This window comes from Heliangelus exortis, chromosome 1 (genome assembly GCF_036169615.1).
Source record: "Heliangelus exortis chromosome 1, bHelExo1.hap1, whole genome shotgun sequence".
NCBI classification, from domain to species: Eukaryota; Metazoa; Chordata; class Aves; order Apodiformes; family Trochilidae; genus Heliangelus; species Heliangelus exortis.
In genome coordinates this window covers 186,725,193-186,738,551 of record NC_092422.1, presented here as the reverse complement: position 1 = coordinate 186,738,551, position 13,359 = coordinate 186,725,193, and the positions used below count along the sequence as shown (strand labels likewise).

The following is a 13,359-nucleotide window of genomic DNA, read 5'->3' as shown; positions in this document are numbered from 1 at the left end:
AGAATACTCGGCTTAAAGGTACTCCCTTTGAATATCTTCTTTATTCTCTCTCTCTGTTATGTCAATAGGTTTAATTCCCTTTATCTTATACCACCAGGTAACTTTATACTGAATATCCTGACTGTTACTGATATGTTGACAAAGAATATGCTTTCTCCTACATGTAATTAAAGCCCTTTTCTTCAACAGGGATTTTTATCTGAAATAGTGAAAGACATAGAGTCCAGCAATGAGTGATTTGTGTGTAAACCTAACTACAAAATGTGAAAAGAAACTCACTTCTATCCTTCTGCATTTCTCCAAATATATAAAAAAAAAAAAGAGTTGCAAGCCAAAAAAAAAAAGGAAAAATGAAAACAGAAAAGTGAAGTTGGCAATGATATCAGCAGGCAAGAGAAAAGCTAGTAAAAGAATCTTAATAAATTATTTGTACAGAAATAATGAATTATGTGGAGAAATGGGAAACTATTTTGTAATGCAAAAGATGAGAAACAGATTTTTTTAGAAATTTACAGTTAAATTTTACACTGATTGCCCAAGAAATCTTACCTTGGGTCAGATCTGATTTTCACCATTGATTCTCACCTGTAAGAACCTGGGGTGTGTGGGGAACACAAGGCTTGAGTGCAGCCCAGCTCCCTCCCTGCCTGCCAGGCCAGCTGAGTCAGCAAAGGCTGCTGTGTGCTGCAGGATGTGCTGATACCATCCCACCAACACCTCCAGCTCAAGGGAGTTGAAAGCAGGGCTCTGAGGGAGCTTGGTTTCTGGAATTGTTTTAGAATTGCTTTAGTTTAGACATACTGGTGCTCAGCTCTGCCCAAACAGTCTTCTCCTTTTTTGTAATCCAGAGCATAAATGTTGTATATCACTCAGAATATATCATGCAGCAATGTGAAATGTATGGACCTCCAAGCAGCTGTGATGCACCAGAGTGCAGAGTCATAAAAAGTTTGGCCGTAAGCTTCCTTATTCATCAATTTACAAAATCAGTGTCCAGGAAAAGGAAATACACCCAAAGGCCAAGAAAACCACCAGGGGTTTGTTATCCAACACAGAAGACTTTATTTACAATTACAGATAGGATCTCAGAAAGAAGAGTTTGAGCTTTATTTTATTTGTATTGACTTAATTAACATTTCTAATAAAAGCTTATCCAGTACTGTTTGAACAAATGTAAATACTTAACATTAGCCTTAATAACATGAATTAACAATAACTGTAACCAGTGCTATTAACAAAATAACTATTAATGATCATTCAAGTGCAGTCTAGGTGCTGAAAATAGTTTAAAAGTCCAAACTTGCATAGAGATCAATGAGATCATACATATGAACAAATGTACTTGTGTGCACGCAAAATTGGGTCCTGAGACATTTAAAATCATGGCCTGACTTGCTGGATCACTGCTGCTGGAACAGCACATGGCACTAAACAACACTAGGAGAACAGATGCTAAGTTTCTGACAATGACTTGAAGCCAAAGAAAAGGAAGTTGAAATGCTAGTGCATCAAAAATGACAGGAGCATTGCTGTTGTTCCTTTGGTGAAAAGATCTCACTTCTAGATTCTGGCATAAAAGACTAGTTTTAATAGAAAAACTTGGTGTCAGCTTTGAAACACAGCAGACCTGTGTGTATTTCAGAGGAAAAGGTGACTTGTGGTCCTTACACTTTTTTTCACCAGGCCATAGGAGGACTTAATTTATGTCAGACTGTCCCCAGATTAATATGAGAACAGAGCATCACATATGACAGCAGCAATAATGTAGAGATGAGAGAAAGATCTTATTTTTCCTTGACTAGCAAGCACCATGAGTAATCATAGGCATTGGCTCTTTAAGTGAGGGCAGATCTTCCCTTGAGTGCCATGTGTCCCTCAAATCTCCTGCCCTCTTACTTTGAATTTAGAGCTCATGGCTGGAAAAAGAGAGTGTGGCCACGTACCACATAGACCTTGCCTTCAATAGACTTTGCCTTCAATAATCTCTTGGTATTTCGTGATTCATTAGGTCCTGCTCATAGCTACACAACTTTGTCCACAAGAAACATGGGATTAAAATAACAGCATTTCAATTTGTTGGGTCTGTGAAAACACCCTACCAATGATACCTGCTAAAAGATATTGTCCTTTACTAGAAAGATAAATCTTTCTGGTTTCAAGTCCACTGCAGCAATATTTCCAGACATTAAGCTATGACGGGCTCTCCATTTTTAAACTCCCTTTTTCTTTGCAGTTTTTATTTAAGGAAAAAAAAGGTCCAAGAAGAAATCTTCAAAACTTTTGAATTTAGGCTCTCATTCTGAATTCAGTGAGTCCTGGGAAAAGGAGAAACCCCACCACACTCAGTATCTGCCCCATTGACTCTCATTTCTAAAATATGGCATTCAGATTAAATGAAAAAGTAAGCTATTTATGCAGATGGCAGCGTTTGCTGCCTGTCTACAGACTGATGCACCTCAGTAAACAAATGGTTGGACAAAATGTTTTGTGGCAGATGGTTTATCGGTAAAGAACTGGGGCTACCCTGTTTTCATTTATGTTCTTCTATAGCAAGGAAGTGGAACCCTCTGGTGTTTGATCAAAGTCATTAACTCAGTCCTTCCTGTGTCTGGAGCATTCTGGAATATTTATCTCAACCCTAAAGGTGACACTTGAGATCATTCCATAAGGGAGGCTTTGGGCAAAGTGTGGTTAGGGCAGAGCAGAGGATGGTCCTGAAGCAACAGTCAGAAAGAAGAACACTCAGAGGCACCAGTGAGGGCAGTGGAGCAGGTTGGGTGTTAGTGAGTAGCTCAGATTGCTTAACAGCTGTGGAGCCAAACTTTTATGAGTTCCATCAACATACAAATGACTGTGGTGTGTCTAGAAGTCATCTCCATATAAAATGTATAAACCACATATTTTAGTAAGTCTTTTATTAACATCATGTATTACAGTTAGTAACTTTACATAATAAACTTCACATTCAAGACAATTCACATCCCTGAATAGAGGACAGAGCAGTTCTATTGCTTCCAATCCTTGAAGGAACAGAAAGAAAAATTGCAATGAGAGTATCTAGAGCACAGCATGAGCTCAAAGGTGTTGTCATTCCCAGTCTGTGCTCAGAGACAGAACATCAGCAAAAGGCTTTCATTTGTCTTGTATATCTCAGTATAAAAAAGTAGCAAGTTGGATAAATCCAACTAAAATCCAACTGCACCTCATCTTCAGTCTGCTTGAGTGTTATTTAAAATTTGTGGCAGGGTTCAAATAATCAAAGTTATTTGAAAGCATAGTTTCCATGGCAGCCTCTTAAGTGGTGTCAGAAGTGTGGACCTTCAGAAACATTGGCTTATTCAGCTTAGTGAGTTGTTCTTCTCAAAATGGAAAAGCATGTTGAATTCCATAGCATGTGGACTTACTGTGCCTTGAATCATACCTTTTGTCTCTGAATTTCAACACCTGCTTGGCTGAAATTTCAATTAAACATAGTCTACTTCTGAAGTCTTTTGTCAGCTGTAATGAAATAAAATAAATTCAGAATTCAGCCTGTGATGAGCTGTCTTCATCTTAAGCATGTCTCTTACTGCAGAATACTTTTCACCATAACATTCACATCTCAGCACTTTTAAAAATCACTCCAAAAATATGTTTGTTTCCTTAGTTATTTGTACATCTGTTGACCACTTGATGATTGAGAGAAAGAAGTGAGAAACCCTATCCAACATTTCATAAAAATATCATTTACAGTGGGTTCTCTGGACCACAGATAAGGTTACATCCTGGAAGAGCACAAAATCATCTGGATGTGTGGCCTCTGTCCCGGAGAAGTACTAGAAGATACTTAAGAACAGTGTAGCAGTCTTGGATAAAATGTCTGTTTTCATAAATTCACTACAATCATGATGTTTTGAAATAATTTTAAAAATTTCTGGTCTTCTGATATAATTCCCAATAGCCTCTCCTGAGTGTGTTAAGAGTGTCCTGAAAGATTAAGGCTAGGAAGAGAATTTAAAAACATTATCTAAATTATCTGGATAATTTACCATCATATAATTACTAGGTTTGCTGCCACTCAGAAAATAATGGGTGGTAGTACAGTAGGATAATTATTCTGAATTTCCCGAAACCCTGAGGAAAAGCTAGTACTGAGTACTGAGCTGTTAGTTCTTACTTACTTATTTTAATTTCTTTGAACTGCATATGAAAAAGGCACCCATGAATGCGATGAACAGCACGGAACCTGCGATCATTAACGCCATCTGCAGCACACCCAGCAGCTCCACTGGACCTGTGACTTTCTTTCTGAACATTTCTGCTTTCTCGTCCCCAATTACAGCAGACTGGAACAGTGCAAGAAAAATGTCAGTGAAATGTAAATATGCAAGCTCACACTTGCTGAATATTTTCTTGCCACGTGCAAATCACAGCATGAGTTTTATTGCCCAATTTCAGGGAGACAAGACTGAATAAGCTAGTTTTTTGGTTGGATTTTTTTATGTGTTGCTTTTTTTTTCAGTGAAGATTAATAGGCAGAAAATATACTAACCTCATTTAGCCAAAGAACAGGAAAAACATAAGGTTTTTTAACTTTTGATAAAGCTCTGAAATGAGAAAATAAGTACAATGTGTTACCTTTAGTTTGGTGCATAAAACCAGTCTTTATTTTAAAAAAATTCTTCACCTCTAACTATATTTCTATCTTGAAGATGTACTTATTTAGTATAGTTTTGGACTGAAAAAGAAATAAGCCTACAATGAATAGCAGTCATTTTACATACTGGTCAACCATCACTTTCTGTCTGGTCTTCCATATGTGGGTAGTCAGAAAGAAGGAAGGTTGGACACCACGAGGCCTTGGTGGGAGAGTCTGCAGCTCTGTGTGGCATTCACTTGCCAGACATACAAGATCCCAAAATGTACATTTGTGCAGTTACATTTGGGCCAATGAAGAATGCTAAAATGTGGAAAAATTCACCTTGTGGCAGAGCACACATAAATTCTCTCTCCCATTGGATTTATTCCAGAAAATACATCTTGCCTTCTAACTCATTCTCATGGTTCCCATTTGGGTTTTGTAATAATGTTATTTTTAAGAACACATTGCCTTGGATGCTTCTATGGGAAAATCAAATGTGTGTTTAAATATTCGAGCAGTGCCTTGTTCAAGGTATTCTCTTCTGATGAAATTTGTGTGCTCTGAAAAGTCATAACTATGACAGAATTTTTTGTTAGACAAATAAAAAGACTTTGGGATGGTATTTTTATTCCTTCTTTTCCCAATCATTTCTGCTGGCATTTTCATAGACCAATCAGCCCTCTTGAAAAAGTCTTTAAGAACAAAATAGTAAAGCAGTACTTACTCAATTTTTGATGTAGGCCTCACAAGAAGGTTTACTTGCAATCTTTTTGCAAATTGTAGTGTAAAACCAGTTGTCTAAAACCAGAAAAAAACCACACGCATTTTTTTTAAATTAAATACATAAACTGAGGATATGAACTGCGTCAAAAAGCACTTCACTAATCTTTTATCCTTATGCTTTGAAGGATTCAATTTCTATGAAATTTTAATATTTCTAAGGGTCTCTGGTTTCTCTGAGAAGTTCAGATTTTGTGGCTTTACCATAGCTGATTTTGTAATTTGCAAGTAAAGCTCAAGGCAAAAAAAAACAAAGTTAAAAATACTAAATCAGTCATGAAATGTTTCATATAAAAATGTCTTAGGATTTTTTTTTCCATTAAAAAATGTGCTGAATTTTCTTTTTCAGTATGAAGAATGTTTTGTGTAGGGTCAAAACCAAATACTTCATATCAGAACAAACATATCAAAAAATTATCAGATATTTCATCTCCTTTTCCATAAAAACAAGACAGGGTGTGATTCTTGAAAATTTCATATCAGATTTAGGAAATTGTGGTTGATATCTCTATTCCAAATAAGATGAAAAAAAAGATTTAACTTCAGATTTCTTCAATGAAGTTACATAGCTTAACTGCTAAATTATATGACTGAAAGATTTTAGTGAGAAGTCTTTAGTTTTTCCTTTTCATTCAAATTCAGAGCAAAATTGTATTTTGGAACCTTAGAAACACAATTCAGAAAAATTTGGTAAATGCACTTCAAGGTAAGAATCTGAATGGCTGCAACAGAAGTAGAGGCAAAATTGGAGGCAATCAAAATCAGGGCTGTCATAAATCCATTCAGTGTGAAGCTGTATTGGACAATCTGTCACAAAGACACTATTAGGTCTGTTGTGGACTCCTGTGTTTAGACTTAAAGCAATTTTCTTGGGAAACAAATTATCTATATTTATTTAATATCAGCTGACATGGTAAGTACACAGAAATGTCTAGTTATAGACAATGAATAAAATAAGTATAGAAGGAACAGAAGAACTTTCACAGCGAAGAATTTTCTTCAAGTACTTGAAGGTCACAGAAAAGCTATAGCATACTTTAAAGTCTGCAGCATCTATTTAATCCCACATTCCCAAGAAGCAAAAATCAAAACCTATTTTCCAAACTTTAAAAGTCAGAATGAGATAGAGTTCTGCTCTAAATTTCTCTTGCTAAAAGCATTACACTTTGGTGAGGAAAAACCAAGCATGAAAATATTTCAGTGTCTGCTTGTCCTCCTATTAAAAGTCTTACTCCACTAAAATTAAATTTAAACATCACAGATTTACTGATATACAGTTATTAAAAATTTGCACTTACCGGCTCTATATCTAGAAATGTCTCATGCTCCTTCTCATCTGGGCTCAGGCCTTCAACATCATGCAATATAGAATCACTTGCATGAAGAAAATGTGGAAGAGAGATATAGACTGGTCTTCCTATTGGAAAAAAAAACCTTACCTGAATCATTAAGCCCCATTTCATCTTCAGAGGTTATTTTCCATACAAGCATAGTTTTCTATTTAGGCACAAAATCCTGATAAAAATTATAACAGCTCCACCTCCCCCCCAAAAAAATACTGAGCATTTCATTGATTCTACTCTCAATTGGAAATTTTGCATGGTGAAATAAATTGTAATTACAACTCCTTCTTGTCTGTGCTGACACAGTGGAGCTGGCAGTGTTCCCAGTTTCACACTGAAGGGAGAACCTGGCTGTTACTGTTTCCCCCCACCTTAACAATCTTTTTTTAGTAAAAAGCAAGTCTGAGTGCAATCCATGCTGTCCACCCTGCACCAAATGCAGACTCTGCATATATTTATTTTATTGTACCAATGCTAAACTAAGCCAGCAGTGTATCTCAGTCTTTGCATGTGTATAGAGTTGGGTGTACACACTGTACGTGTGAATTATCACAAATACAAAGACTGACTATCTCTGGCTCATCCAGTCACCCCTCCTTTCCTCTCTATCTATCCGTTCCTGCGGTTTCAGTGTACAATCTGTAGTACCATAATTTAGCATAGAACTCTGGAAAATACAGAAATATTACAGTACTCATTTTACAAAATATGGCTGCAGAAACCTGAAGGGTCTCATAAACAACCTGTGGAAGAATTCACAAACACACACAAACATCCTGGGGCTTTGAGTAACACCTCACTTACAGGACATATGCTTTCTCCCCAGTTAAAAGGCTTGTTTGACAGTACCATGTCACTACTGTACCTGCTTTGCAGGCACCGATGTCTAAGACTCCAGCCAATGTGCAGTTCTGGGATATGACTTGATCTGTACAGAAGCAATAATTATCTGCAACTTCAGCGGGAGATGCAAATGCTTCACGAGGAACTGCGAAACGATAGAGTGAGATTCCCTTCACATTCTGCTTGCCCTGGTAAACTCCATAGATTGATCTGAATCAAAAAAGAGTTACAGGTTTCAATTATTTGGCTTAAAAATCTGTATTCATGGCAATAATCTATAAGGAACCCCTATCTCTCTCTTAAAAGAAACAAGTACTTGAAGGAGCCAATGCCCAAGATCCCTTCACTCTGTTCAGCAGTTTGTAGGAATGTTCTGTCATGGAGAATACTCCACACTTTCCCAAAAGGATGTATAAACTCAGAGATGGGCACAAAAATATAAATAAGGCAGACAAAAATACTACTAATAAACAATATGTACAAAACTAACAAATTAATGAAGAGCTTTTTTTTCTGCACACTTCTACACCTGCTCTTATTGTGAAAATTTTGAAAGTTTTGGGACTGCAGATAAAAGATACATATATATATCAGTCCTGTTATAGGTTTTTGCAGACCTGATAATGCTAGTTGAAGTAGTGCAGGCAACATTCTGCATATAACCTTATTCCATTGCAAATGGATCAGAATTCTTTTTGCTGTTACATTATCAACTGATATAGAGATATGTTTGTTACACAGTCATATAAACAGGGAAGAAACCCTGTATTGCAGCCAAAGAAAAAGAAGGATTCTGGGTTTGGCAACATGGACAGAGCTATTTTCTGTGAACCCATTTAATCGTGACCTTCAGGTGATATTTACTGTCCTTCAATAGTCATTAATTGTGATAATTAAATGGCCAAGGGGGTCTTGCAAACTGTAATTTATCCTAAGAATTATATCATTGGCTTGTGCAATATTTTCCAGTTTGGGGATACAATTGCTGATCTTAAAAAAACATCTGCAAAGCAAATGGCCCACTTTAAACCTATTTAAAAGGAAACAGCTGTTTCCAGGCAGCAAAATAAATAAATGGGTCAAACTTCCCAAAGTAAATACACTGTGATGCACTTTAAATTTTTTAACATTGCCTCCAGCAATCCCCCTGGAGAACTCAGGGACACTGGATAGCCACAGAAGAACCAGGCTGAAAAGCCATCAGTATGGGTTGCATTAAGCATGTTTGTTTGTTTGTAAGTACATAAAAATAAAATATGTAAAAATATCCTGTGAGAATACAATTTTGAGTATCTAGTGGATGACAGCAAATCCTGCTTGGCAGATATGATGTTCCAGAAATGCCAAAAATGAGCCCAACTATCCCCTCCTTTACCTGTTGCCTTCTCAGAGCAAATAAAGCAGGTTATAGGCTGGGTTCTGATATTAGAAGTTCAAGACTTTTAACCCTGTGGCTCTCTATGTCTTTCATAGATCTGTAACAGCTCAAAACAGTGTCATATGTTCCTGAATTATAGACCTGTAACTGTCTGAAATAAAAAAAAAAAAATAAAATAACAAAATACACTGTAAATAGCTTGCTACTTGACATAAAGAAAGCTGGTAAAATCAGGTTCTGAATCTGAGCACAGCTCATTAATTTATTTGTGTTTAGGAGAAAGGTTTATATTGAGCTGCTTCAGTGACCTGGGCCCCAGCAGAGCCACTGGAGATGCCCTCTAAGAGGAAAGAGCATTTGGGTGGCACCCAGAGGGGGGTGTGTGCACCAGGAAGGGACCCCCCTACCTGCAGATGTCGGAGGAGAAGAAGCGCAGGATCTGACTCTTCTGAACAAATGGTGGGAATGATGCCCCATCTGCAAATCAAAATAAAATAAGAGCTTGAAAACAATTCCACTTTGCAGACATGATTTAATTTCTAGCTCAATACTCAGCTGTTACTTTCCTATAGAGCTGTGAAGAAGATAAACAAAATGAGTAATTTATGAGGAAAAGATTTATGTGTCATTGTACAATGACAGGCTCTCTACAGATAAGATTATACTGGTTTTGAGAGAGCCAAATTATGGCATCTTTTTTCTTTTTCTTATCACAGATGTGAAGCCATATGATGAAGCCCTTTTAAAGAAGATGATACAAAACCCAGTTCTGCCTAACACTCATCCCAATACCTGTTGCTTCAAAACTTCTGTTTAAGCAGTGTAAAGACCTAAACCTCTCTTGAGATGCTTGGTTCACCTGCCATAATGGCACTCATAGCTAACAGGAAACACAACTGTAGACTGCAAAACTGCCTATTTAATAATTGCTGCTAAACCTTTTTCCACTGGAGATGCTGAGGTGGACCTCTTCTTTGTAAGCTGAGATCCTCTCTAGCTAATGGAGAGAAGGAAGCACTTCTCAGACACAACTCATCTCACCCCACAGTAGATATGCAAAATAGTTCAGAGGAAGAGCACTTTGGTGGTATCTTTTTCTCCACTTGTTACAAAAACAACACAGACAGCCAGTTCAGCTGCATGCTTCTACACTGCAAGAATCCACAAGGACTCTGCCATTTTCCCAAACAAGGTGTTGAAAAAACCTTTAACCAGTACATTTTTTATTTCTTGCTACAATTTCTGATTAGTTTCTTGGTCAGCAGCCATAACCAGGGGTCTGAAAACACCCATGATATCTTCTAATCTACTTGGCAAGAGCAGGAAAGCCCAATTACATGCTGTGATTTGCCCACTGCTGACAGAAGTACTTTTTCTTAAATAGGATCCAAGATCATCCTAGACACACACTTGATTTCTACATCTTGGCAGTCTAGGAGAGTTTGCAAGCATGGACTCATTACAAACCCATGCAAGATTACTGCTTAATCTTTTTTTTACCTAGATATTTACTTATTCAATATATGCTGCATTTTGGTGTGAAAGCTTACAAGATAGGAAGGAATTCCCATACTCCTAAGAATTTTTAAACCCGTTGCTTCCCTGGTCTCTCCTGAGAAGTTACCCTGAATGCTTTTGTAAATTCTGTGATAACCTTTGCTAACAAGGAAAAAGTCCCCATTTCCACAGTGCTGGAGCACTAGTCTAGTTAGCCAAGTATGTTTATTCCATCAGCAGTGGAAGAAGGAAAACCAAAATCATGACACTGGGAAAAAAGGTTTCAGGCTCTATAAGAAAGACAGAAAGTCCCAGAACCTAAGAAAATATTGCCTCTTATAAAGTTAATCAGATAGTTTAAAAAGGAACTCATACTTCCTGCTTAGTAGACATTTGAAAAGTCAGGTTCTTGTGATGTATTTGAAATATTTCAAAATAACTTGCCATGTGCTCTGGATTCTAAGAAAATTTATCTATGCCAGATAAAGAAGACCATAAAAGTAAAGAAGAAAAAAATAAAATAAAAGAAAAAATCAAACAACCCCACCCCAAATCCTGCTTGTTTTGATGCCTGCTCACTGAGTGCCTGCAGCTGTCTGCAAAAGCCTCCATCATGACATCTGCCAGCCTCAGCTCATCAGATTCTGAGATTCTGCTGTCCTCACAGCAACTCTTGCACTCATCAAGAAAAATATCACCTTGAATAAACATATTCTTAAACAATTCAACTGTTTTCATGTGAATTCCAAAACCAAATTAAAAAATATTCCTCTCTAGTTCATTCGTGCAGCCAAACTAATTCATCCCTTTTCACCAGCTTCCAAACCACTTGCCTGAGAACCTTATCATTTGCTCCCTCAGTTCCTTTTAATTTCTCATTAAAAATTTCTGCTCATTCTGGTGCATTTAATTTTGTTTTTCAGCACTGCAAGTGAATGTACATTTTTAGAATGCAAATATAATTTTCAACTGCTATAGAGAAGACAAATAATATTAATTATATTGTACCATAAAGGTAATTAGTAGAAACAGAGAGCTGGATTCTCTTCTTATATCTCTTCCACATTAACTCTAGCTGAAGAGGGTGTGTGTACATGTATATACAAAATAATAGATGTACAACATCATATATATTATAATAGATAGACACATATGCTTGAATAGTAAGAGACTATGTATACATTAAAAGATAAATAGGTATTTAATACACAGAATTCTCAAATCTCAGGGGAATTAACATAAACTTTGTATCTCATTCCCTTGTAATATCAACAAATGTGCTGAATTTTTAAAAAGCTTTAGTAGGCTCACCTGTGCCATTAACCAAATCACAGCTTCCTTCCCAGTATGAAAGATCACTGTAAGATAAAAAGTCAGGTTACATGTAGCATATCACACCATTTAATCCACTTCATTAACTGTATTGCTAATAACTGCTCCATAAACCTGATTCATTAGCAAAGTCAGATGATAGAGAGGATATAACACATTAGAAGAGGATAAAATGGATCTAGCTGCTAAAGTATGCAAACCAGAAGTAACTACTTGTATCAAATAATCAATACTTCTTTTAAACCCATGCTCCAAACAGAATCATGAATAGCTGAAAGAGGAAGGAAGTTTAGCTAAACCCTGGGCTTGATCAGGTTTTCCTCAGATTATTGAAGATTTTCCATTTATTTATAGCTCTTAGTGAATCAAGCCTTAGTCATGCCTTGAAAATACATATAGTTTTTAATTATACAATGCTACGATACCTTTTGTTTTTATAACTTTCAATTACTGCTGTTTTTGTAATATCTTCTTTCCCAGTATAGACTTTGTAAAGTCCATCGAATGTCCCATTATACTGTAAGAGACACAAGAGGAAGGAATAAGAGTCAGAAGAGGCTGTAGCATTGTCACGTTTTAATTCCTCTCACTTGCTGCCTTAATTGTTATTCACAATGATAAGTGATGGCTTTGGCTCCTCACTGATTTCACTTACCGGGTAGAAGACTCCAAGAACTGGGTCCAAGGGGAAGGGGACCTTGTTTAAGAAGGGATCTTTATATCCCCACAGTAATTCTTTCACTGTTCTGTTCTGCAGCATGGATGATTTAGAAGATTTAATCCAAGTATTCAGTAGTAGCTGTACAAAACCACTTGGATACATTGAAGGTGCAGCCTACAACAGCAATAAAATTAATGTTTAACATAAAAACCTGCATGTCCTTTGGATTCAAAACATAGAGACTGACTCCAAGAAGTATCTGGCAAAGCCAGTTTCCAGAGTTGAAGCTTGCTATAAGTTAAGTTTATACTTAAATCTGACACTTCATAGCAAAACCATTATTAGGCATAATTTACACAAAGGCAGGCAGTTTGGCTTTGCTTATTCCATGGGTTCACAACACCATCCATAATCACAGAATTAGAAAACAGCTGAGGTTGCAGGGCACCGCTGGAGGTCATCTGGTCCAACACCTCTGCTCAGGCAGGGCCACTGAGACCCAGTTGCCCAGGACTATGTCCAGATGGCTTTTGAATATCTGCATAGAATAATCTCAAATCCCTATCTGTATAACACAGATTTTACCACTTCTGGTTTTCTACACCTTTTCTGTCATCTCCATATGCCACATACTTCAGATCCATTCACACTATAAATGTGTAAGTAAAACTATACAAGCCTTGTTACTGGTTTAGCTAGGTGGTTGGGATTTGCTGTTACAATAGCAGCAATATAAGCATATCCTGCAAAAAACTACAAGTGCTGAATATCCATTATTTCTTTACTTCAAAAGAACACGTATTTGCAAAAAAACCCCGAGTAAAGTAGATATCCTCAGCATAGCTGACACTCATGTCATCTGAGTCCATGAGTGTTCTCTGGCAGTTTCACTATTACTTATTCT

At 36.9% G+C, this 13,359-nt stretch overlaps 1 protein-coding gene across 3 annotated transcripts in view; it reads right to left on the bottom strand.

Annotated features, from left to right (window-relative positions):
* Window positions 1-1,038: 1,038 nt before the first annotated feature.
* Window positions 1,039-13,359, bottom strand: part of CD36 (CD36 molecule (CD36 blood group)) — a 34,356-nt gene continuing 22,035 nt past the window's right edge. For all 3 annotated transcript variants that reach the window (XM_071734041.1, XM_071734039.1, XM_071734040.1), the window contains exons 5-14: window positions 12,450-12,629; window positions 12,220-12,311; window positions 11,774-11,820; window positions 9,373-9,442; window positions 7,610-7,797; window positions 6,700-6,818; window positions 5,346-5,419; window positions 4,532-4,586; window positions 4,161-4,325; window positions 1,039-3,498 (exon numbers count right to left, since the gene is read on the bottom strand). In XM_071734041.1, the coding sequence (XP_071590142.1) occupies window positions 4,161-4,325; window positions 4,532-4,586; window positions 5,346-5,419; window positions 6,700-6,818; window positions 7,610-7,797; window positions 9,373-9,442; window positions 11,774-11,820; window positions 12,220-12,311; window positions 12,450-12,629 (990 nt within the window). In that variant the 3' untranslated portion in view covers window positions 1,039-3,498. The remainder of the gene's footprint in view (window positions 3,499-4,160; window positions 4,326-4,531; window positions 4,587-5,345; window positions 5,420-6,699; window positions 6,819-7,609; window positions 7,798-9,372; window positions 9,443-11,773; window positions 11,821-12,219; window positions 12,312-12,449; window positions 12,630-13,359) is intronic.